The 25,047-nt window shown below is 32.9% G+C and overlaps 1 protein-coding gene across 4 annotated transcripts; it reads left to right on the forward strand.

The window, feature by feature from the left end:
• Positions 1-449: 449 nt before the first annotated feature.
• Positions 450-23,821, forward strand: LOC145326459 (uncharacterized). Of its 4 annotated transcripts, none has more exons than XR_013881923.1 (11): positions 450-520; positions 1,138-1,243; positions 6,789-6,857; positions 15,231-15,330; positions 15,601-15,621; positions 16,974-17,083; positions 17,936-17,995; positions 18,517-18,585; positions 19,315-19,371; positions 21,488-21,726; positions 23,461-23,821. XR_013881923.1 is itself a non-coding variant. In XM_080169814.1 (11 exons), exons 2-11 carry the CDS (start codon positions 1,175-1,177, stop codon positions 23,492-23,494), a joined length of 663 nt encoding a protein of 220 aa, XP_080025940.1. In that variant the 5' UTR covers positions 450-520; positions 1,138-1,174; the 3' UTR covers positions 23,495-23,821. The 4 variants fall into 4 exon arrangements, 3 of the variants coding, with proteins under 3 accessions (XP_080025940.1, XP_080025941.1, XP_080025942.1); XM_080169814.1 differs by having other exon boundaries at positions 21,488-21,561; XM_080169815.1 differs by lacking the exon at positions 15,601-15,621 and having other exon boundaries at positions 21,488-21,561.
• The last annotated feature ends 1,226 nt before the right edge of the window (positions 23,822-25,047 follow it).

The raw sequence follows: 25,047 nt of genomic DNA on the forward strand, positions 1-25,047 counted from the left end.
ATGACACAATGTTTCGTTAATCGATCCCATCAGTTAAAGTTTAGATGGCAATTTATAGCAGAAGAAAACACTATAGATAAAAAAAAAAGTATGACAACTGCCATACCACAAATTGTCACAGTTGCCATTGACTCTCCAAATTATGAAAAACAAAATATCTCTTTCTGTAGTTCAAAATAATTGAAGTAAACGTGTAGACACTGCACTGCTAATTTTTACAGCCTTTTAAAAGTCGTAGATACCCTACTCATGACATTATTGTCCTTCCTTTTGAATCAAAAAGTACTTTTCGAAATAATTTGCAATATTTCAACATTAATAATCTTTTATATAGATTTATTAATAATTAAAATTTGAATTATATGTTTTGTTTAAGTCAAAATAATACATGTTTTAATTCTTATATGTTTTGTTTAAGTATAAAAAATATTCTAAACGTACTTATTTTCAGAATTTTATACGATGTAAATTTTTGAAAATTAATGCGAGTCTCTCATTATTTGTTATTTTAATAAATCAGGTAAAAATCACAGCTAATTATAATATGAGTATGTCTGTAGGTTTGGCCAATATAACAGAACCTCTAAAATACTTACTTTTCAAGGCTTATTAGGCCAAATTTTGTTAAATTTCCCAGGCTTGCCTGAAAAATAGGATTCCTTAGCCTGTTTTATTTCTTTTATCTAAACTAATAAATAGCTTGTTGAAGATATTCTACTTATGGAAAAAAAATATTCCTTTCATATGATATTTGGTTATTTTATTAATGCCTAATTTATTTTACTACTATGAGCCGATTGTGTTTGAGGCATTTTATTTTCAAATTTAAGTATTTGGATGAGTGTAGGCTTTTTCGAAAAAAAGTTTTCACAGCTGTATTGAAGTTATGTTTTTGAATTTTGAGATCACTCGGAAAGAAAACGAAGTAGCAGGTTTCGTCGTATTTTCACAGTAGCTTTGATCGGATACTTTAGGTTAGGTTAAATAAATGTTAATGATTGCCTCTTAGGTTAAGGAAACAGGCACCGCAGGGTTAGAGCCCCTCTGCGAGGACTAGAAATAGGAGAAATGCTACTGTGAAAATATGACTTACTTTTCTTTCCATGATCCAAATTTTATTATCCTTGATGATTTTAGTTGTGCATTAAGAAGAGTTACAGATTACCAGATCAGTATGGCTTTCCGTGTTGTTCGCCAGCGTAGAGAGGCAAGGAGAAATGCTAAAATGGAGGAAATATTTATGGTACGTTCTTTTTTAGAAGCATAGCAACATTATGAGTCTTTAATGTTGGTCTGTACTTTGTTGTTTTTTAAACACTGCTATTTATGTATGTAGGTACTATTAGAGTGCTCCTGGAGTCAAAGCTTAAGAGTAAATTTGTGCTTATGTAAGATAACTTAAATCATAATTAAACTAGTAAAAACCTGTTTAAATCATTAATAAATATATTAATAGTCTGTTATTGTACTTTAAACTTTTCATTGAACTGTAAAGGTGTTTAAGCAATCGAACAAACTTTTAACTGGTTTTTTTCTCTCAACATTAATATATACGATTGTCTTAACCTCTTTTCGAGGAAGCTTTGTGTTTATCAAGATCGAAATTAATTCCTTATCCAAATTTCAAATTAGGCGCAAATGTCGTCTTTGTTTGACTTTCCTTTTCTAAAGAGACGCGGCATGGAATTGTTTATGTTTTGATGCGTCCACGTTCTTTACTTTTGAATGATATGTGAGTGGGTGAAGATTTCGGAGAACAAAGTTGGGCCTATCATTGGTCTCATAGTACGTGAACGACCCTAGTATACCAGGGGCTTTAAACCATAAGAACTTCAGGACTTTGAAATAGTTAGTATCAATAAATCTATACTCAAACCTGCTGTTGAAACTTGATGGTTCCTGGTGTTGGGGGATTTGTCCGTATATTTAAGATCTCTGGATCTTCCCGCAAATTCGGAAGTCACACTCAACCAAAGTGTCATGGTTAAGACAATTTCAAATAACCTGAAGTTTGAAGGAGCTGCACAAGCAATTTCAAATGGTTATGAAGAATAGGCATTAGCATTCTTCAAAGAATCTGAAGAATAGGCATTAGCATTCTTCAAGAGATCAATAGCATCTAGTGATTATTGATGCAAAAAACATTGACAATTTTTCTGTGAAATAACTACCTAGTGAATCAATATGCCACTAACTAAAAAGCAGAAAATTGAGCAAGCTATCGCTATTGGCAGTGAAAGGCTAGAAGTGTTTGATGAACAGTTAAAAGTGTTTTATGAAAATCTAAAAGCCTGCCAAAGTTTTAGTTCATGTGAAAATGTGAATTTAAAATCAATTCGTGACATTTTTAGTGAGGTCAAGGACCAATCTGACCTAATAAAAAGTCTAAAATCTGCCGTGGAGACTAGTGAGATGCGTGAGTTTAAGCGTGATTTGGATGAAGCTAGTGAACAGAAAAATGTTGCAGATAAAGTTTATGCATCGTTGGAGCAGTGTACGAAAATTCTGCACTGGCTTGACAATGATTCAGACGATGCGAGGTTGAGCACTGTCGCCAAGAACCTCGACGTCATTGAGAAGGTGAGGATGGACATGGGAGTGCTCAAGATTTCCATGGAGTTGCGCCAAGAAGTACGTGATATGTACCGAAGGCTTAGAGAGATGGAACGTCGTTCATCTAACTTGGATGAGAGTGGGACACCTGCCATACTCTCCAGGAGTATGTCCGCCGTGGATATTCGGAGTTCCAACCCGCAGTATGGGCACTGGGACAACAGCCTGTTGCCGTCCTTTGACGGTACTGACACGGATTACTCCAACTTTAAACAGGTCTTTAAAGATCTGTGCGCTGGTTACGGATTTACTGACCAGAGGTTAAGTCTGATGTTGTGTATGGAAAAGGTGATAACCAATCCAGAGCTACGCAAGCAAGTGTCAGCGATTAGAGATCATAATGAACAATGGTTGTTTTTGGATCAGATGTTTTTATCAAACACCCGCCGGTTTATGAAGATTTTGACTAAGCTGAACAAAATGAAACCTGTGGATAAACCTGCGGACGTGGTCAGTGCAATTGCTACCTTCAAAAGCACCATGCAGGAAGTAGAAGCCATCGTTGGTTCCGAAGCTAAGGATTACCACCACCTAACTCTGATTCATATTTTCAAAGACAAATATCCAGATGCCCTGAGAGAGAAAATTATGATGGAGCTAGGTAGCATGAACCTACCAGACATCAAGAAGATTGTAGAACTTCTGGAGAGGACAAGGGGAGCAATGTTGGCTGGTGATATGTCCTATGACACTAGCGCCGGCAAGAGGAATCGAGACAGAGCTGCCGCCGCGCAAGTATCTGGCTGCAGTGACAATGAAAATGAACGGGCTGGAAAGGACAAAACTTCCAAGTGGAATAGTGCATGTCCTATTGAAAGTTGCAATGATAAACATCCGATTTTCCTGTGTGTGTCTGTGGCACCAATAATTGCGACAGTTATCATAGTCGTATGTTGCATGAGGCTAGTGCTAGTGTGAATACAGTTTACAAATCAAGTTCTGCGCGTAGCACATGTACCTTCCTGCTGCAAATAGTTCCAATTGTAGCACCTGGCGGCGGCGCCTGCCATGCCGCCGTCATGTTTGATTCTGGTGCGAATCTACCACTTGTGTCTGAGAAGTTGTCCAACAAGTTGAAGCTGAAATCTACCGGCAGATATACAACCATTTCTGTTGCTGACGGTAGTGAATCATCCTGCCGCAATGTGGTGTTCTATCTGAAGGACAGGGATGGTAATTTGAGGGAATTTGAGGCAGCTGTTATGCCTAACCTCGGAGGTGGCAACGAGATGCGCTCGGTCCATCCTGAAACCGCCGCCGAAATATTTAAGATGCCGCCAGAAAGATTCACATATATTAGTGGAGGCTTGGATATTATCATTGGAAATACCCATCCTGACGTGTTTCCGTCAACCTACCAGAAAGTGGGCCAGTCTATGTTGTGGAGAACCATTTTTGGAAGTGGTTTTATCTGTACAAGTGCTGACTGTGGAGCTGGTCAGCAGAAATCTGTGTATAAAGCTGTCAGTGTTAGTGGAGGCGCCTTGCCTGATTTTTTGTCGTCAGAGTCATCCAGGAGCACCTGCAAGGTAACAGAATTGGGCCCAGGATCCAGGTACAGATTGGGTCCAGAATGGTTGCGCCAGGATGAGAGTGCGTGGCCGGTGAAAACTGCCGTAGCTGTTGGTAATGAACCGGTTGGTTCTGCCGTAGTTGTTGATAATGAACCGATTGGTGCTGCCGTAGCTGTTGATAATGAACTGGTTGGTTCTGCCGTAGCTGTTGATAATGAACCGGTTGGTTCTGCCGTAGCTGTTGATAATGAACCTGTTGGTTCTGCTTGTGATGCTGTTGTTGATGAACCTGTTATTTCTGCAGTTAATGCTGTTGTTTGTGTTGCAGTCAATTCTGATGTTAAAGATACTGCCGCAGCCGTTGACAACACTGCTAGGGCGAGCACTGCCGTAGCTGTTGATGATGAACCTGTTGGTTCTGCTTGTGATTCTGTTGTTGAGAAACCTGTTATTTCTGCAGTTGATGCTGTTGTTTGTGTTGCAATCAATTCTGATGTTAAAGATACTGCCGCAGCCATTGACAACACTGCTAGGGCGAGCACTGCCGTAGCTGTTGATGATGAACCTGTTGGTTCTGCTTGTGATGCTGTTGTTGAGAAACCTGTTATTTCTGCAGTTGATGCTGTTGTTTGTGTTGCAGTCAATTCTGATGTTAAAGATACTGCCGCAGCTGTTGATAACATTGCTACGGCTGGTGAGGCTGTAGCCATTCCCAATGATGATACTGAATTTGGTTGTGTTGCAGCCGGTTCTGATAATGAGGTTGGTGCTGTTGTGAATCAAGAATCGACCTGGCTGCTACCAAGCTGGCCGCCCGACACAGGGTAAAGGGCCTGCAATATGGTGGGTGTTGCCGCCAGAAAGTTATTGAAAGTCTACCAACCCCACAAATCTAATTTACAACATAAACTATTTATGTGTGAAAATGATCTTTTAAAGAAAAAATATTACAAGTTATATATTAAGCTTGTGAAGGGAACCTAAATGGGTCCTGTAAACGATGTGGATAGCATATTATAGTAGTGCAGCTTTTCAATAACTAGTGCTCTCGCTCAATCTCATTCGTACCTTATAACTTTATATTTATTTACATTTACCTAAAGATTTATATAATGTGTTTTTATTCCAACTAAAATTATTTTAGACAAATACCAAGCTTCCTTGATTATTATGGATTAATCTAGTCACTTGAAATAAATATCGTAATTGTAATAACTCTGCTATTCTATAAATAATTAGAGTATGACTAGGTGTTAGTCACAACGTTAAAGTACTTTAACTTACAATGTTTCGTCATATTTCTTTTTATTTCTCAAATTTCATTTAATCCTATATTCTTAACTTTACGAACATTTAGTTAAAAAACAACAGTTTACTGTTCTTTATTCATAAAAGTGTTGACATCTAAACCTGTACTACATTTGATTGCAATTGTCCTTGTTGGTGAATTGTTAATGTTGTAATGTAGGGGCACCCTACAAATTACATATGAATGATTCTAATGCATGATTAAAAGTAATTTAATTCAAAGATGTTTTTGTTACGTAACCAAGCTTTCAAAAAGCTTTAGTCAATAATGTCAATTATTGGCGCAACAAAGCAAGGAAAGATAATAAAATGAAAATTTTTAAATGTAAATAAATAATTTTTTAATTTATCATATTATAATTTTCAAATTTCGCCAATGAATTAAATGCAATGTACTATATGTATATAAAACAAATTTTACTTATTTTCAAATGTAGTGACGAACAGAAATGGATATAATATTACTTGGGTCTTACACCAGATTTGAATGTTCTCTAATAAAGAGAAACTTGTAGCGGTCCAAAAGAACGATACGCACCTTAATTTAGCCCCTTTATCCCATCCTCTCCTCTTCTACTGGATGAATGAACTGACCAATAAGTAAGCTAAATTGACGTCATTTTTCCCTGCAATAGTATCCACCTATATTTTACATTCATTGAAACAGACAAGACCATATGTATATAATATGAGTTTGTAAATAATTGCTGCAATTTTGTACTAACATCTAATATATCCTGGTTCGACAAAAGTAAAACAAACATTAATTCATATTGCATTAAATCAGGGAGAAAGGGAAGTTTACAACTACAAAAAGGAGAATTTATCAATATTTACCAGTCACCCTTTTCTATGTATGTTTTCTATTAGCACTGATCCCCCCCTCTCTTATTTTTGAAATAAACTGAAAAAAATGGATTACCCCTGCGGGGGGACCTACACCTGCGATTCCCTTACTCTGCGAGGCTATCCAGTACTCAATATGACCTAAGTTGACATAAAGTAATAAATAAACAAACAACCCTCCTCTCCCCATGTTAAATTTATTTTGAAATAGGTAAGGAAGAGAAATTTAACCTGTATTGTAACTTACTGTTGTTTTTATTTTTAAAATAGATATATTAAGCCTATTTAAAAATAATATAAAGTTACTGTACTATTTTTATTGCATTTACATACAGCAAGAAATACATTTAAAAATCAATATCTAATTAATGCCTCACCACAATAAAATAATTTAAATACTTTTTGTATTTATTTATTTATTCAGAATGTTTTTTAAAAGCAGAGCTTTTCTTTAATAATGGTCGGTCCGTCCGTAAGTCATCCTTATTAAAATAAAATTCATTTAAGGAGAGAGATAAAGATCAGTCCGGGAAGATTACATATGAACAACTAGAAGAAATATTCAGAATATATGAGGTAATTAATAATTACATATGAACAACTAGAAGAAATATTTGGAATATATGAGGTAATTAATAATTACATATGAACAACTAAAAGAAATATTCAGAATATATGAGGTAATTAATAATTACATATGAACAACTAGAAGAAATATTCAGAATATATGAGGTAATTAATAATTACATATGAACAACTAGAAGAACTATTCAGAATATATGAGGTAATTAATAATTACATATGAACAACTAGAAGAAATATTCAGAATATATAAGGTAATTATTATTATTAATAATTACATATGAACAACTAGAAGAAATATTCAGAATATATGAGGTAATTATTATTATCAATAATTACATATGAACAACTAGAAGAAATATTCAGAATATATGAGGTAATTAATAATTACATATGAACAACTAGAAGAACTATTCAGAATATATGAGGTAATTAATAATTACATATGAACAACTAGAAGAAATATTCAGAATATATGAGGTAATTAATAATTACATATGAACAACTAGAAGAAATATTCAGAATATATAAGGTAATTATTATTATTAATAATAACATATGAACAACTAGAAGAAATATTCAGAATATATGAGGTAATTATTATTATCAATAATTACATATGAACAACTAGAAGAAATATTCAGAATATATGAGGTAATTAATAATTACATGTGAACAACTAGAAGAACTATTCAGAATATATGAGGTAATTAATAATTACATATGAACAACTAGAAGAACTATTCAGAATATATGAGGTAATTAATAATTACATATGAACAACTAGAAGAAATATTCAGAATATATAAGGTAATTATTATTATTAATAATTACATATGAACAACTAGAAGAAATATTCAGAATATATAAGGTAATTATTATTATCAATAATTACATATGAACAACTAGAAGAAATATTTGGAATATATGAGGTAATTAATAATTACATATTAATAACTAAAAGAAATATTCAGAATATATGAGGTAATGTATAACCCGAAACCATGGCTTAACACTTAGTGTCATAATTAAAGACGTTTAAAAAATATTCTTACTGCTGCTGAGTATTTAGTGTAGGGGGATGTCTTGGCCCAAAAACAGGCGCAACTCATTACCATGAACAATTAGGACTAACAGGCAAAGGTCATGCAATCAAGTAGTTAGTTGTCTGTTGGGTGATACTAACCTAATACCCCGGATGTTTGCACAGAAAATTAGAGATTTGGCTCCCCTTAGTTATCCTCGGTCGTAGGATCTAGCGTGAGAGTGCCATGGACAGTAGCCTCGCCTTTGAGGTTATGAGGTAATTAATAGGTTATTATTTCTTACGTTGTCCTTGTTGACTATAGCTATCCTAATTAGTTACAACCAAAGAAAAGCAAGGAATGTTTTTGCTGCAAGATTCTGATTATAATTTATCATTTAATATCCGCCGTTTTTTCTTTTCTCTTTATTTTCTTCTTAGGTCATGGCAGGTGTCTTACTTGTGTCCTACTTTAATATACTCAAATGTTACAGTTATACTTTAAAAAAAAGTATAATCATCACATATTTTCTATGATGAAAGAAGAAGAAAAAATTATCTAAATTAAATTAAAACTTTACTAATATTTTTACAGGACCTTTAATTGGATTGTAATCTTATAAAGATGTATATTGTATACCTAAGTTTCCTTCTATATTAAGAAATTAATTGTTGTTATTAAAATTAAAACTTGTGCTTTAATTAAATGTATTTGGCACCATCCCAGTTGAGGAGTGAGATTCTACCCCATACGAAAAAATAAACCCCCCCCCCCTGCCATCTGTCAAAATAAACCCCCCCCCCCCCCCGGCATCATTTGATTTTGTACCCCATCTTAAATTTTGGTCCCTGTAATTTTCAATGTTTAAAACAAAGCTTGGTGGTAATAAACTATGAGTTATAGGGGTAAAATATTACATATGGGGTAAGTATATAAAATATGGGGAACAAAAATCACACATGGAGGTCCAAAAATTAATATGGGGTCATTTTTTCATGATGGGGTAGCTTCAAGTGCTTATATCTTGAGAACCGTAAGAGATAGAGGCCTAGTTGCTTGACTGTGGTAACTCAGATTTACATAAGAAAGCCATTTATGCACATGGGTTGTCAAAATTTGAGATGGGGTATTTTTTTCATGATGGGGTGTCAAAATTTGATATGGGGTATTTTTTTCATGATGGGGTAGGTTTGAGTGCTTATATCTGGTGAACCGTAAGAGATAGAGGCCTAGTTGCTTGACTGTGGTAACTCAGATTTAAATAAGGAAGCCATTTATGCACATGGGGGACCAAAATATGATATGGGGTATTTTTTTCATGATGGGGGTAGTTTCAAGTGCTTATATCTTAAGAACCGTAAGAGATAGAGGCCTAGTTGCTTGACTGTGGTAACTCAGATTTACACAAGGAAGCCATTTATGCACATGGGGGACCAAAACATGATATGGGGTATTTTTTTCATGATGGGGGTAGTTTCAAGTGCTTATATCTTGAGAACCGTAAGAGATAGAGGCCTAGTTGCTTGACTGTGGTAACTCAGATTTACATAAGGAAGCCATTTGTGCACATGGGGGACCAAAACATGATATGGGGTATTTTTTTCATGATGGGGGTAGTTTCAAGTGCTTATATCTGGAGAACCGTAAGAGATAGAGGCCTAGTTGCTTGACTGTGGTAACTCAGATTTACATAAAAAAGCCATTTATGCACATGGGGGACCAAAATATGATATGGGGTATTTTTTTCATGATGGGGGTAGTTTCAAGTGCTTATATCTGGAGAACTGTAAGAGATAGAGGCCTAGTTGCTTGACTGTGGTAACTCAGATTTACATAAGGAAGCCATTTATTCACATGGGGGACCAAAATATGATATGGGGTATTTTTTTCATGATGGGGGTAGTTTCAAGTGCTTATATCTTGAGAACCGTAAGAGATAGAGGCCTAGTTGCTTGACTGTGGTAACTCAGATTTACATAAGGAAGCCATTTATGCACATGGGTGACCAAAATTTGATATGGGGTATTTTTTTCATGATGGGGGTACTTACAAGTGCTTATATCTGGAGAACCGTAAGAGATAGAGGCCTAGTTGCTTGACTGTGGTAACTCAGATTAAAGTAAGGAAGCCATTTATGCACATGGGGGTACATAAATTAATATGGGGGTCATTTTTCTATGATGGTGGGTAAAAATTGAATATAGGGGCCAATTTTTTATGATGGGGTTGGGGGTAGAAATTAGGTTAGGTTAGGTGAAGTTAGGTTAGGTTAGGTTAGGTTAGGTTAAAATGGGTTAGGTTAGGTTAATATGGGTTAGGTTAGGTTAAGATGGGTTAGGTTAGGTTAAAATGGGTTAGGTTAGGTTAAGTTTGTTAGGTTAGGTTAAGATGGGTTAGGTTAGATTAAAATGGGTTAGATTAGGTTTAGTTGGTTCATGTTAGTTTAAAATTGGTTAAGTTAGGTTAGTTTAAGATTGAGTAGCCCTGCAGAGTTAGGGTCTCCTGCACAGGTTAGGTAATATTGAGGAGCCCTGCAAGGTTAGGGCCCCCCGGGGGCCCTAACCTTGCAGGGCTCCTCAATATTACCTAACCTAACTTAACCTAATTCCCTCTCCACCATAACAAATGGCCCCTATATTCAATTTTTACCCACCATCATGAAAAAAAACAACCCTATCAAATTTTGGTACCCTATGTTCATGAAGGGATTAGGAAATATTGAGTAGCCTTGCAGAGTTAGGGTCTCCTGCACAGGTTAGGTAATATTGAGGAGCCCTGCAAGGTTAGGGCCCCCGGGGGGCCCTAACCTTGCAGGGCTCCTCAATATTACCTAACCTAACTTAACCTAATTCCCTCTCCACCATAACAAATGGCCCCTATTTTCAATTTTTACCCACCATCATGAAAAAAGAAACCCCCAACAAATTTTAGTACCCTATGTTCATTAATGGCTTCCTTATGTAAATCTGAGTTACCACAGTCAAGCAACTAGGCCTCTATCTCTTACCGTTCTCCAGATATAAGCACTTGAAACTACACCCATCATGAAAAAATACCCCATATGATATTTTGGTCCCCCATGTTCATAAATGGCTTCCTTATGTAAATCTGAGTTACCACAGTCAAGCAACTAGGCCTCTATCTCTTACGGTTCTCAAGATATAAGCACTTGAAACTACCCCCATCATGAAAAAAATACCCCATATCATATTTTGGTCCCCCATGTGCACAAATGGTTTCCTTATGTAAATCTGAGTTACCACAGTCAAGCAACTAGGCCTCTATCTCTTACGGTTCTCCAGATATAAGCACTTGAAACTACCCCCATCATGAAAAAAATACCCCATATCATATTTTGGTCCCCCATGTGCATAAATGGCTTCCTTATGTAAATCTGAGTTACCACAGTCAAGCAACTAGGCCTCTATCTCTTACGGTTCTCCAGATATAAGCACTTGAAACTACCCCCATCATGAAAAAAATACCCCATATCATGTTTTGGTCCCCCATGTGCATAAATGGCTTCCTTATGTAAATCTGAGTTACCACAGTCAAGCAACTAGGCCTCTATCTCTTACGGTTCTCCAGATATAAGCACTTGAAACTACCCCCATCATGAAAAAATGACCCCATATTAATTTTTTGATCACCATGTGTGAGTTTTAACCCCTTGCTTCAATTTTAATATCATAGCATTGGTTGCTACCCCATCTGTATTTTTCAACCAATCATCATGTTTGTTGACATCCAGAAAAATGTATATTATGTAGTTCAATAATCTGCCACTAGATGTTCCTATTTCAAACAAGCTATTGTTTTTTTTCTTCAATGGAGCCAAATTTTTATCTTAAAATATTAGGTAAAGTAAAGTATTAGAATATGTTGGTGATTTAGTATAAAAAAAGTCTTAAAAGAGAAATAAAAAAAATAAATAGAGGCATTTTCAAATTTTATTCAAAATATAGGAAAATATAGAAGAGTGAAAGGCATAGCTTCACTACAGTGGAGTATGGTAGCTTATGCTACCCTAATATAAATTCTTTCGCGCGAGGCTCACCTCGCAAACCCCTCCAGACTCTCCCCTCCCCCCTACCCAGATTTTATTTCCCCTTCTGCCCATCATTCCCCCATCTGTCAAATCAGACCCCACCTTACAATCCTGGCCCCATGTTCCTATTTAGACCCCATCCTTCATTTTTGTCCCCTGTTCAATAATTTATCCCTTCTCTGACATTATTTTGTTTCTCTTGGAGAGGTACAAAATATGAAGATGGGGATAAATTAACATGATGGGGACAAAATCATAAGATGGGGTAAAAATTTCATGATGCCGGGGGGGGGGGGGTTTAATTTGATAGATGGCGGGGGGGGGGTTTATTTTTTCAGATGGGGTAGAATCTCACTCCTCAACTGGGAACTTGCCAATGTATTTTTTATGTCCCGCTCAATATTATATTATTGTCCTTGTTTTCCATTTATTGTGGCCAAGAAAAAATCTTAACCCTGGTCAAATCCGTGAGTTATTGCTAAAGAGATTTTCAACATTTGTCAGTATTATTTACATTTTTGGTAGCACAGCTACTTAAAAACTAAATACATAATTTACACAAAGATTGTTATTAAATAAAGCAATTGTGCAATAATATGTTATTTAGTAAGGCTTCCAAACCGATTAATATCCGCTGGATAAGAACCGGCTCTAAGCCATTCTGAAAATTCATTAACGTATCGTATTATAGCCAGTTTTTGACGAATTTTAGAATAAAAATCATAAGATTTGATAGCCCGATCCTTCCTAACCTCGGAGCTAACAAAACTAGTTAGAATCTTAAAACTTTTCCAGCTGTCCTTATTACAATACGATATAACTATTAAAGCTTTTATTTTAATTTATGAATTTTTCTTTTTAATTTCGTCACATAAATGTAATTTGACCACAATGCAACTGAGTAATCTTTGGTGTTACTGTTAAAAAAAATAATTCATATAAAAAATCCGCGGTCACATTTTATCTGTGAGAGATGGAAGTACAATAAAACTTAGCTTTCCTCACTCTTTATTTAAAAGGTATTACTACAGGCTGCGCCCCTAGCATCTAAGGTTTCTGTATTCAAAGAGGAAGGAAATATGAAAATATTGCCTAAAACCATATCTAGACTTAGATCTAAAACCACCCCAGGGCCTATGTAAAGCTTCCCTAAATGGAGAACTCAATCAGTTCAGTAGTTACAGACAAGACACTTATACTTATACTCATACTTAATACTTTATATTAAAGGAGGAAATATTATGAATATTTATTTATATTCCCTTCTTTCCTAATTACATGTTTAGTAGATTTATTTAGAATTGTTATTAAACATTATTTAATAGTTTATTTAATATTTGATGTCAACAAAGTTGTATTAATTATTATTCAACATGTAACAAATTGTTATTCAAGAATTGCGGATATTTTAACAAACATGCCAAGTTTTTCTTTTATAAGTCAAGCTCCTCTTTAAGTTTTATGTAAAGTGTGAAATTAGTTTTTTTTCATAGAAATTGTCAACAAAAATTTATAAATCCCTATATAAAAGTAACAGGATCTCTGTCTGTGTACACCTTAGGATCTCGCTAACCGCTGAACCGATATGGTCTCCTTTACAGTGTAACTTCTCATAGGTCCTGGGAAGCTTTATAGCTATTTGGGGGGAGAGTAACACCCCCCTCCCAAATGAAATATCCAAAAATATAAGATTACCCTATTTTGTTGAAAATAAAATTCTACAAAAAGTATTTTTATATTATTTTGGGATAAAAATTTTAACAAAAAAGTAGGAGGAGTATAAAATGAATTTGTAGAAGTAAGAGAACCAAATAGAGAGTTACATTATGGAAGGAAAGACAGATATTTACAGACATACAGACTAATAAAATAGCTTTGCTTAAAAAAAATTAAAGCAATAACGAATACCAAATATTGATAGTTTAACCATGAGTTCAATGACAAAAAATTAATGGGGTCATAAATTTGTTGTTAGATAAACTAATATTTGGCCATAAAACTATTTTGCAAGCCTGGTCACTTCTTAACCATAGGTAACTTATTACATGCAATTAATTTTTGTGACAATTTCAAAATGAATTAAGAATTATAAATAAATTTTTGAAGCCGCTCATTTCAGAAAACTTTGTCACTGTCGTTTAATTTTTGCCCTTTTGTCGGTTCAGCGGTTAGAAAGAACATTCGGTACAAACAAGCAGACAGACACACAGACAGACAAACATCCTTTTACTTTATTATAAGGATTATCTTGTTACTTGATTTAAAACCCGCGGCCTTAGCGTAAATGATAACGTGCCTGCTTGCTGTCAGGGAAGTATCAAGTTCGAGTTTGGTAAACAAAGCGTCATACTGTAGACGTTAAAAATGGTACCTACTGCAGCTATGTCTGGCATGTGACACTATTATTGAAAGTAAAGATAATTCCTTGGCGCAACAGATTACAACGCACAGTTAAGAATTCCAGACAAAAGTCGTGCAATCAAAGGGTTGGTTGTCTGTTGCATTTTACTTAACATAGCATCCTTGGGTATCGCATTCCCTTACAAGCGGATTATCTGGCTTCTCTAGATGATCACTTAAATCGAAGGATGTATTCAACTAGGAAGGATGGGACTGAATTTTAGAATTATTACATATATCAAATGTCATGTTAAGGTCAAAGATACATAAATTACCAATTTATCATTCTGAGTCCGTAATGTTTTATTCTGTCGAGTCTATATTATTAGGATTATAACTTTTCTTTACTGCAGTTTTAAATTTAAGCCTGAAATTTGACTAAGCTTAAGTTCTCAATTAAGTGTCAGAGGCTTCACCAATATCCTCTAAGGGCTAAGTTTATCTCCCTCTAACATTGATTGACCTACTGTTAACATTCCAAGTTCCAATATTTGGCTTTCCTTATTGGACAATTGGTTTCCTAGATCTTACTGGACATACTTAGCGAATTTTGTATTTTTGATTACTTAGATTAGGATTTTGCTGTTCTTTTTAAAAGGAATAGTTATTTATCGCTTAGTATTATTACCAGTTTACCGCGGAAATTAAATGAACAATTATCGGATTAGAACCTTTTTTTAGTCGCGAGATGCCGAACTGGATATAATACGATGTTAACCATAGTTTTCTTGTATGGATGGTTCTATTCAACCGGAAATTAATCGGTTTCTAATAAATACGAGTAAATGTTTTAAATACTGACCAATAAAACAAAAAAAAATTAAATTAAAAAAAACCACAAAATTAAACAAAGATTAGATATAAGAGTCCTTGTTAAAATTTGAATATTTGTAGGTTGCTCTAGATGAAACAATGGCCATGAAACATGTGAACGAAGATAATGAAATTACAAAAGAAGGATTTTTGAAAATTGCCACGGACGCAAAATTATTAGGTAAAATAAATTATTTTCTGGACGTATATTTTTAAAAATTAATTATTTGTTAATTTGCGTACTATGTTTCAAATTCTATAAGTAAAGAAAAAAGTGTTATTAAACGGTTTTTTAGGATATTTTTAAGATATGAATTTTTAAAAATGATTCAAGATAATTAAAGGGTAAGTAAATGTAAAAATATTCAAATTAAACCTTAAAACTAGGTAGGTTAGGGAATACCCCCCGCAGGGTTACCTGTTGTTTGTGTATAAATTATTTTTATTATAGATCCCAATGCCAAGAAACCAGGTGATGTAACTAAAAGTGTTCTCTAACTTATAACTTATCTTCTATCTATCTAAAACTATAAATAAAACATTAAAACTAAGAATTTTACAACTTTCCTTAGAGAGATCTTTTTAAAAATTGCTAGATCTAGTGCAGTTCACCTTTAAAATGTTCCTGTTAACGATTATCTCCAATTAGACTGAAGAAAATACGTAAAACAAGTCTTTTCTGCGCGAGAAAAATCTATACGTTCCACCGTTTGTCCGTTAGCAGCCTTTAAAATTCATAGATTTTTGAAGATAATATTTACCAGGAACATTTCAATGTGAATTGAACCAGATCCAAATTGTTTGATTTCTAGTTTCATCTATCTTCTATCTTTTCCATTCAGGTTTACCTATCTTTAAATTTATTATTTGAAAAATCAACAAGACCAATTTTGTCTTGAAGTAGAGCAGGAAAAACAAGTTCAAAATAAAACAAAAAATTGAAACTTTGGTAGACCGAATCTACACCCCTGAGGGTTTATTGTCATAATTTATAGGAAATACGATTTACATGTGTCACCTTTAAATGGAGATTATAGTGCCTGTAAAAAAGGACGTCATACTGGCCTACCATAGGTCAATTAAAATGTATACTTTCCTTTCATTGGACAGTGTTGGCCTATCATTGGTCATTTGTATTGTATATTGTCATTTTCATATAGGCACTATGAAAAGCTTTCTTTCTAATATTATGGAGTGTGTAGAAGTAAGACTTACCCATCTTATAAAATAAATTGGTATACATAGACATAGGCAGTTAAAGAGTAGCTGCACCTATTATAAAAATTATATACATACTTTGTAAATATTTTAATTAATTTTTCATTTCAAAACCTCAAAAACAAGAAGATTATTCAGATCATACTTTTATTTCAATGTTATTTCTACTTTTTGGTTTCTTTATTTCAAAAAAAACATAAAAAACATAAAAAAAAACATTAATGTTTATTATTTTGAGCAAAATAAAACATTAAACATAAACTAAATTATTTTTTATATTATTATATCATCCTATCAATAGAAGTGTTTTCATATTCATTTATAAAATAACAGACTTTTAATATTTTCATTTATTTAATTTCATTGTTTAATCATCATAATTTATCTTTTTAAAACACATTTTTTTCATTCCTAATAATAAGAACACCAACTTTTTCTGAAGAAATTAGACTGTTTGAACAATAATTACTAAACCACTCCTCAAACAAATCTTGATCCAATTTTCTATCTTTTACACATAATTTTAAATCTCTCATAATCATTATCATAAATTATTTGTTTTATTGTTGATTTGCCAATAATTCCGACTTAACCTAACCTATTTAGACTTCGATATGATGGATGGTAAAACAATATTGCCTTCAATGAAGACACGGAAAGGCCCGTCAACCCCGAGTAAAACCATGAAACCTAATATGAATGGAGCTCCCGGAGGGGTAGGTTTCTTTTGTAGCAGGGCTTCTCTATAGTTTTCCTTTTTGTAAGATCGTACAAACTATCTGCCATAGATTACTCGGGTGTTGATAGGACGGGGGAGGTCAGAAAAAAAACCAGCAACCATTTAAACGCTTCTCTAAAAAGCACAACCAATTCTGACCAGTATTTCACAAGATCTTTAGCTTCTAGCCTCCAGCATCTATAGGGGCTCTGATTTGGTAGAGGCTAGAAAAATTGCTCAATACCAACCCCAAGGCTTAAATCTGAAAATAAAATAGCATAATTTCATCAATGAAACTATGTGAAGCTTACCTAAAAAAGAAATCGATTCAGTAGTTTTATGCTACAGAAATCATACTACTTAATATCTTTACTAGCGGCTACGCCCCTAGAGGCCTCTAGTGGAACTTTTAATGCTTTTTTTATTTCAAATATCTTATAAGAGAAATAATTGGTTTATTTTTCGTTGAAGTCTCTTTTTTGGGAAGGGTAATTTTTTTCTAGGGGCGATTTTTCTTGCGAGGGTGGTGGTACCCTCCCCCAAAATAGTTATAAACCTTCCCGGGACCTATGAGAAGCTACCCTGTTAAGGAGAACCCGATCGGTTCAGAGGTTAGCGAGATCCTTTGGTACAAACACACAGACATACACACAGACAAGCAAACATCCTGTTACTTTTGTATAAGGATTAAAGAAGATTTATTCTACAAATAGAAGTTATTTCATAACAATAAAAGTATTTAGTGCAGCAATATTGAAAAAAATAAACCAAAAAAGGCGACAGGAATTTCTACATTTTCAGTGAAACTGTTTTGTCTTTCCTAGATTAAATAATTAAAACGTTTTTTCAGGGAGGATTACTGTGTTGTTGGGGCGGGGAAGTTGCAGAAATGGATAAAAATGTTGATAAGGTAATAAATAATTTTTGCAGCTTTTGAAATATTTTTTTTCAGCAGCTCGACTTAGAAGAAATCTGAAAACTTGCGTGTGTTTCGTAGAACTTGAATTGATTTGATAGAATGGGTAAAAGTTTTTTAAAAATTAATTTAACCCAACATATATCCGCTCATTTTAGTAGGCTTCTATTTCTTTATTTTCGCAAACTTAATCTTCCTGAAATCAGATGATTAGGCGCTGTCACACAAAGTACCCTCTGAGACCCCCTCCCCCTCCTCATTTGCAAAAAAAAAAGGGAGGGGGTAGTTTTTTCTTGGTCATGTTGGGTTAGGGTATAGGTCCCGCAGGGTTTGAGTCCTTCTAAGGGATTAGGCATAGGAGAAAAGATTATCCCCCCTTTATTTTCAATTTATCTAAAAAATCAGGGGTTGGGGGTTGTCATCAGTGCTCAACCGTCTAACCGTTTATTTACTTGACCCACTAAACCAATAAACTTTAGGATGAATTTCAATTAATAAATATGATATATATTTAGATTGAGTATGCCTTCCGTAAGCTAGATACAGATGGGGATGGATTTCTATCTTGGGAAGAATTTCAACAGGTACAGGTAGATAGATAGGAAGTAAGATTAATAGATAGATAAATATATACACATAGGTAGATAAACATAAGACCTTGCTCAGGCTAGATACACATAGAGATGGCTTTCTATCTTTGAAAGAATTTCAACAGGAAAGATAGAAAGATATGCAGACCTTATGCAAGCTAGATGCTTATATGGATGGCTTTCTATCTTGGGAAATATTTCAACCATTACAGATAGATAGATATATAAAAAGAGAGATAGGTTAAAGAAGAGAAAGGATAGAAAGAGTGATAGCTAAATATATACACACCTTCCTATAGATGGTTTTCTATTTTAGGAAGATTTTAAAAATTTTAGATAAACATTTAAACAGACAAGTAAATTTAAATACAGACAAGAGGAAAGATACGAAAATAGACAAAGAGATACAAAAAGAAAAGGGAGAGACAGACATACAGAAGGATAGACATAAAGATAGATATAGATAAAAAGAGTGTTAACAGACATAATTATAGAGAGAGAAAGAGAGATAATTTTTTATATTTAACTGAATTTTAAGAATGTTTAAAACTAAAGTTTTAAAATTGAGTTGAGGGGAAGCTACTCTAAAATAACATAATTTTATATGTTCAGATAGCTGTGAAGATGAGACAAAGCTAATCTAATATTACCTAACTTGTATGTTCAGATAGTTGTTAAGATGAGACGAAGCTACTCTAAAATAACCTAGTTCTGTATGTTCAGATAGCTGTGAAGATGGATCCAGATCAAGCAGAAAGAATATTTAATGCTTGTGATCAGGTAATTTCAGGGATAAGACAATGAATGATAAATATGTATGTCACAAATGATGATTAAGATGTGCACTACATTTGTACACTAGATTATAGGATAAACACTACTAGTTTTGAAACAATACAGCTTATATCAACGACGCAATTAATTCGGAAAAAATCACGAATCTATACATGTTTTTCCGCTGGGCGCATCAAATTGTAAAATTGAGATCTCTCCATTTGCCCCCTAAATATTAATTTACACCTGTTTCGCTTGTTGGTTATGCCTTATGTCTGGAACCAACCAATCATGGAACCAAGTTTAATGAAAAGTTTTTTAAGTCAACAAATAAGATAACGTGGTAATAAAACTGGGTACCACTGTAATTTACAGTCCATTTTACCCTTCTTTAATTAGACAAATATCCATTAATACGAGTAAAAATTTTTTGGGCGATTTATTTTCACAAGTAAAGTGTGTTACTTTATTTTATGTTTTATTATTATTTGGCCACAACTTGATCAAAAATGCTCACAAATTAGACCTTATTTGACCAAAGATGCTCAAATAGTTCCTTTACAAGCCCAATCAATCAGTTTTAAGATATCTTTATATTTCAAGGAAAATTGATGAAAATACTAAAAAACGGCAAATTTGGGTGTTACCTTTTATATGCACAGATACCATAAAATCAACAGAAAAAATACTTATTTTTACTTTTCTCTCATTTTTAAAGTTTGATTCTGTTACATTGGCTATTCTTGAAGGGATTTATGCATTGATTATACTGAAACATAATATTGGACAGAAATTAATGTATTTCAAAGAAAGAAAATTTTTAAAATAAGAAATTCGACCTCTATCACTTCAGAGGACAGCTGCAAACCTCCAGTTGTTAGGATGTAGTTAAATACTTGTTAGCAATAATAATTAGCCCAAAAAGTATAACAAATTTTTTTTTAATATGGTAAAAAAATTATAATCTAAATCTTAATTTTGGGGATGATGATCTTAAAGACGCTCTTGCTGTTGGTGATGATGACCCAGATGGTATCCAAATACATCAGCATTATGACAACTTATCTATTAAACTATGGTCCGATTTTTGTATTTGTAGCATTCTAAAATCAAGAGAAATCCCAAAACATACAATCATGGTTTTTAAATTCTCCAATTCATAAGGTAAATATAGTAGTTTTTAAAAGATGGTTATATTTCTTGTTACAACTTTTAATTGGAGGCTGCTACAAATACAAAAATTGGACCATAGTTCAATAGATGAGTTGTCATAATGCTCATGTACTTGGATACGATCAGGGTCATCATCACCACCAGTAAGAGCGTCCTTCAGATCATCATCCCCAAAATTAAGGTTTAGATTATCATTTTTTTACCATATTAAAAAACTTTTTGTTTTACTTTTGGGGTTAATTATTATTGCAAACAAGTATTAAACTATATCCTGTCAACTGGAGGTTGGTAGCTGTCCTCTGAAGTGATAGAGGTCGAATTTCTTATTTTAAAAATTTTCTTTCTTTGAAATACATTAATTTCTGCCCAATATTATGTTTCAGTATATTTGAATGCATAAATCCCTTCAAAAATAGCCAATTTAACAGAATAAAACTTTAAAAATGACAGAAAAGTAAAAACAAGTATTTTTTCTGTTGAATTTATGGTATCTGTGCATATAAAAGGTAACACCCAAATTTGCTGTTTTTTAGTATTTTCATAAATTTTTCTTGAAATATAAAGATATCTTAAAACTGATTGATTGGGCTTGTAAAGGAACCATTTGAGTATCTATGGTCGAAAAAGGTCTGATTTGTGAGCATTTTTGACCAAGTTGTGGCCAAATAATAATAAAACATAAAATAAAGTAACACACTTTAAAGTTTTATCCTAAAAAACTAATTTTGCTTGATTATTGTGTATTTTGATGAAATTTCTTACTAAAAATGTGGTTGGTTTGAAATCTCACTGTTGGAATTTGTCATCTTGAACTTCCATAACGATTATAACCCACATCCATAACTTGAAAAAGAGGGAAATAGTAAATCAAATATAGTACATAATAGATGCATGATGAAATTGTTCTACCAATTTCAAACATTACAGCAAAATTTTTTTCTGTTTCTAGGATGAAACTGGCAAGATCACACTTGAAGACTTCCGTATGATAGCTATGAGCAGACCTTCCAAACGAGACTCAACGTAAGACCTGTGGTGGTGGACAGCTACCTCCACACATCCCTCGTCAACCCGGCATCTTCCTTCCATAGCTCCTTAGTGTTAGCACCACCTTTTATCTCCTTCACCACACTCTATCTCTGTGTTGTGTTGTCTCTCTATGGCGCTAAGTGCAGGGCTATAGTTCAGGCAATTTTTTTCTTCATTTCTTCAGAGAAAATAATTTGGAAAACAATTTGTTACGTACCATTAAAAATTTTGGTAACTAATTTTTTTTTGGATCAAACATGCAGTATATAAAAATTCCACCAATAAATTAATCTAGATTTTTAGAAAAGGCTTAAATTTTAGGAATTAAAAATAATGTTTCACATAAGTATTATATCATACAGATTGTAAATTAAATGGAAGGGTGTTCAACAAAATGTTTTCTAGTATTAATAAATCTTTGTTAAAAATTTTAAAATGGATCATATTTATAAAAAATATTAATTAAAATCCTTTTAAACCAGTATAAAATTCAGTCTGTTCCTTGCTTAAAATTCGTTCTCAAACAAAAAACAATGTTTCAAAAATTAATATTTTAGTTTTTAAATTTAAATACGTTCCATTTTACTCTATTGTATATATTATTGTTCTAGATTATGTATATTAACCATAATTTTATATATGTATGTTTTTACTTCTTTTACAAAATCCTGTTTATTAGACGTTTTTTCATCATTTTAACGTATATTTTTTTGTCCTTAACTTCATTTATATAGTCCTTTTGATTTGGTGTTTTTTTTCTACATATCCTTTTTTTGTATTCCTATTTTATTTCCAATTCATATTCATTACAATTATTAGATTTTCTCATATTCATCACTTCACTTTGTTTATGTTCGTTTTTATTTTAATTATTGTTGTATCTTTTTACATTATATGTGTAGTTATTTCATATCAGGGATCTAAAGGGATAAGACAATGGTCGATAAATTGATGTAAATCCCCATTGATGATACATAAAATTACCCATTCTGTTGATTACAATAAGTGGTTGAAACGCTTAAACACCCTACTTAATTAACCAATCAATCAAAAATAACAAAAGTCCCCCAAGTTTTTATGACAACGAATAAGAAAACGTTATTATAAAACTTTAATGACTAGTGTAATAAACAGCCTAATTTCCCCTCCCTCCCTGCTTTCATGTAGATGTTTTCATGATCTATTAATTGTTATTATTATCACCTATTTACCTTTTTTTAAAACCTCAAAACAACAGAATTTAATGATCCCTGTAACAGTTTGAAAGTAAAATTAAATTTTTGGAATTTCTGGGACGATCAAGCACAAAGTTATAAGTAAACAATCTATCGAAATAAGATTTAAATGTTTGTACGTACAATTTACAGAAACATACTGTGCTGAAGAAATTTAAGTGTCTTAATTTAATTGAACTCTACTTTTATGGATGTTACCATCCTTGTTTGATAATATTTTATCCTTGTTGGATTAATAAAAAGCATTGGCGATCTTTTTACAGACTTTAGTAATGATACACATGTGTCCAAACCTTTTATACCAAATGATCAAGTAATGCTTTTTAGTATAAATTATTTTTGGCTGGTTGGTTTAGCTAACATTTATCTGCAACATTTTTCTGTTGACTAAATAAATAATTTTCTTGTTTGGTGGTGTTGGGTAATGTCAAATTTATCATTTGGCAAAAGTTTGATGGAAAGTTTTGTTGTCATGCAGGGGTGTATTTTATCTGATAAAAGTTAAAAGTCATTCCCTACCCCCTTTTCATTGTTTTAAAGCCATCTTTCTATCCCTTATTCCTGGCAGAAAAATATGCATATCTTTACATAATAATGATTAGAAATAATACATTCTTTGACAAATATTACATTTTTTAATTAGATTTTTGTATTTCAGAATCCGAAGTCCTGAGAGTATCCAAAGTATTTAACATCCAGTCTTATTTATCAACCATGGTGTTCTAAAGTACCCATTAAAGTCGTCGGATTGGCCTGGCAATGATTAAAACAAGATCAATCAAGTCAAAATTTAAACCTTTCTGAATACGTGAGGTTTACAACATCTAATAAAACTATAATTAATTAATGTAAAGTGATTAGACGCCTATTTAGAAGTATCAACAACAATACACAAAGACTTGAAGAAAACTTTACAACTATTTTCTTTTCTTTTACTTAAAATTTTACCTATTTATTTTTGTAGAATATCCTCTGACCTAAAAACCCTAGAAAATAAAACCACTTATTCTACTACATAATTAAACTATATTTTATCATATTATTTTAGCATTTACATTGTATAAATCAGGTCTCGGCACTTGTTCCTAAAATGGCAATTCGTCTGTGCAGCAGCCCCCAAAAAGTATTAATTTACGCGTATGCCGAGCCCTGGTATAAATAAATATGCATTAATATTTGCTGAATATAATAATACAAATCTATATCTAAGAATTTATAATTTTCGTCATAAAGCAAACAGATATTACTTAAAAATAGAATTTTAGTTCATTCATTACAAATATATCATTATATCATAAAACTCATCAAAATTAGTTTCAGAATAAATATCTTTTGGGGCTGAAACGTTTATACCTAAAAAGTAATATCTAACACTAGTTTGTTGTTTTTTTGTTAGAAAGTTTGTCGTAACAAAATGTAAATTAAAATGTTAACACATCCTATAATCCTCAAAAGATCCATATCCCACACACCCCTTCATCCTTTTTTTTGTAGTGAAGGTATTCTAAATACACTTTGTCTGTTTGTCCTTACCGCTATGATGGAAAAGTGATTCTCTCAGCTGCTTTTTAAGATAGGCTGCTGATTATTTTGTGTTATCGCTACCAAGGTATACCACTTTCTTAGGTCTGTCAATCATGCTACAAAAGACATAATTATACACTTTAAAAATATTTCATTATTTCATATCGTAAAATAATATTTTTATGACCTCTTTTTCTACTCCATAACTCACTTTCACCGCATGTCATTGTCCAATCATGATTTTTGTATTTATAAAACTTTGGGTGCAAGTCCATTGACCCCTAAATTTTACTTAGAGAGGGGAGTTGGGGAGGTGGTAACTTAGAATAATAGAGAAATTATTCTTTTTAATTTTGTAAAGAATTAACTTGTGGAATAACAATATTGTGTGTTAATGTAAAGGTTGAAAACAAATTAAAACATAAAATGTGTATGAAAGTTTAGAGCAATTTCTAATTTTCATGAAAAGAAGCTGGTAGAGAGGGAATATTGGAATGTCAATTATACCGGTACCCAAAGTTGTATTTATTTATTGACTTCAATAAATTTTAACTTTAAATAAATCTTGATAGTAAAAACTGGCAGTGTTTAGACTTTTCCACCAATAATTTTCGCTTCTAAGAATTGACTATAATTTAAGATTTAAATTTTCTGATTTGGTCTACATGATATATAAATAAAAAGAGGGAGGTGAGGGAATAGATTTAAATTAAATTGAAAG

This window comes from Acartia tonsa, chromosome 8 (assembly GCF_053477335.1).
Source record: "Acartia tonsa isolate MP-2025a chromosome 8, ASM5347733v1, whole genome shotgun sequence".
Taxonomy (NCBI): domain Eukaryota; kingdom Metazoa; phylum Arthropoda; class Copepoda; order Calanoida; family Acartiidae; genus Acartia; species Acartia tonsa.